Source organism: Raphanus sativus, unplaced genomic scaffold (assembly GCF_000801105.2).
Source record: "Raphanus sativus cultivar WK10039 unplaced genomic scaffold, ASM80110v3 Scaffold5106, whole genome shotgun sequence".
NCBI lineage: Eukaryota > Viridiplantae > Streptophyta > Magnoliopsida > Brassicales > Brassicaceae > Raphanus > Raphanus sativus.
Genome location: NW_026620406.1, coordinates 3,041 through 4,869, shown reverse-complemented (window position 1 = coordinate 4,869; position 1,829 = coordinate 3,041). Strand labels below are relative to the sequence as shown.

Genomic DNA, 1,829 nt, shown 5'->3' with positions numbered 1-1,829 from the left:
CAAAGCGTCTGAATAGTTCTGAAGTGAAAATAAATCTATTAGTTACCTTGGATTTGCATTCCCTGTGACAACTTTTGACCATATTTTCTCCAGCGAAAACCATCGTCGGGATGGTCTTCTTCACTTTCCACCTGAATTATGACCATGTCGGTACCGTTTTGTCTTGTGACTCCCATCATGTTTGATACCACCATTTTTTCTGCGAGAGAATTATGTAATTCAGGTAAATTTTATTATTAAATATATCAATAATTATTAAATAATTCAGGTAAATTTTAATCAGGATGTAAAGTATCTTATATATATTGATCACTCGTGTGGAACCTTTTCTTTCGGGATGAAGGTTCAACAACAACGTTGTGATCTTCAACTTTGTCTTTCTCTTGGTTATATTCTCTGTCCATGTCATCTTCTTCACCACCATTTTCAAGGATATGTGGTTCATAACATCGGTTTCAACAACAACTTCAGAATAAGAAGAGGGGATTAAAGGAGCACCAATGGGACAAGCATTAGAATCATGAGATGTGATATGACTCTTGTAGGAATTATCAGAGCCTGTTTACATGTAAAAGAACAATAACATTCGAAAAAATCAAAACTAGAAGCAAACTAGAGACACTAAAAACTCTATTACCTCCTTGAGGATGATTGTTGTTGGGTATAATCATTGTTTGATCGCCGGCACTTGAAATTTGCACCATCTCCGGAGGCGCGCCATTAGGGATTGGACAAGGAGGAATAATCTGGAAACATAAATTACCAAAGACAATAAACAATTAGGTTTATCATATATTAATACATATCACGTGTAAGAGATCAATCTTAGACTTATTAAAGACATTGTTACATACCTGTGAAGAAGAGTTAGAGAATATATTTGGTGATTGCAACAATGGACTATGGAATCCTGGAGATATTACGAGGATAGGAGAAGGAACAAGAATTGGGTTCCTGAAAGAATTAGCAAATGGACTGACGCTCCCTATCTCGAGTGGTGGAATATCAAAACCTCGTCTTGCAGCCAAACTCTCACGGAGACAACCAGATCTTTGCTCAGACTGAGGATTAGTTGATAAGTTGGTTTCAGGAAAGTCTCGCTTATCGGATTTCGATCATTGTTGTTTTGATCCAGCATTGCTATTAGCCCTCTTATGTTAGGACTGGATAGTGGAGACAGATCATCCATAAAGTTTCCATCATAATCACTCATTTTTTTTGGGGAGAAAAACCCTGAAACGCCAACAAGAACCACAAGAAAAGATCGTTGAAAACAGAATAACTATATGAAATCCAAGTAATATAATGTGAAGGTGATATTATTTTGGGAGATTTTAAATAATTGGAATAGTAATGAATATTTAATCTATAGATGTAAAAGAAAAACCATTTTCTTCAAAAGGAAACTAGGTAATGTGTGTGCTGAATAGAAGGGAGGGGGTCATCTTATAGTAATGATCTAACCATTTCATTTTGGTAACAGTTTTATCTGGTCAAACTTACGTCATCAAGATTTCAGCAATTCCTAAAGATTTTTAATTACCTTTTACTTCTTTTTTGTTTTTTTTTATGAAATGTGTATACTTTGATCGGGTTTTATCATAAGAATACGGAAAGCTAATGATATTATTCAATATCCTATTTTTATCTTCCGGTACTCTATTTATATAAAAGGAAATAAAATTAATTTTTGGTTAAAAATAAATAAGTTCAGCCAATTAATTTGTATCATATTATAACGATGTTTAAAAAAATTTTAGCACATGATTAGGTCTATATCTGCTTTACAATAAAAATTATAAATACATGTCTATTGTAAATTATTTAAT

At 33.2% G+C, this 1,829-nt stretch overlaps 1 protein-coding gene across 1 annotated transcript; it reads right to left on the bottom strand.

Annotated features, from left to right (window-relative positions):
* Positions 1–46: 46 nt before the first annotated feature.
* On the bottom strand, positions 47–1,213 carry LOC130507662 (probable WRKY transcription factor 10; the record flags this gene model as incomplete). Its single annotated transcript, XM_057002351.1, has 5 exons — positions 1,023–1,213; positions 855–954; positions 638–746; positions 325–558; positions 47–199 (listed from the first exon to the last, which is right to left on the bottom strand). Coding segments are annotated over exons 1-5 (787 nt in total), but the record flags the coding sequence as incomplete, so codon positions are not given.
* Between the last annotated feature and the right edge of the window lie 616 nt (positions 1,214–1,829).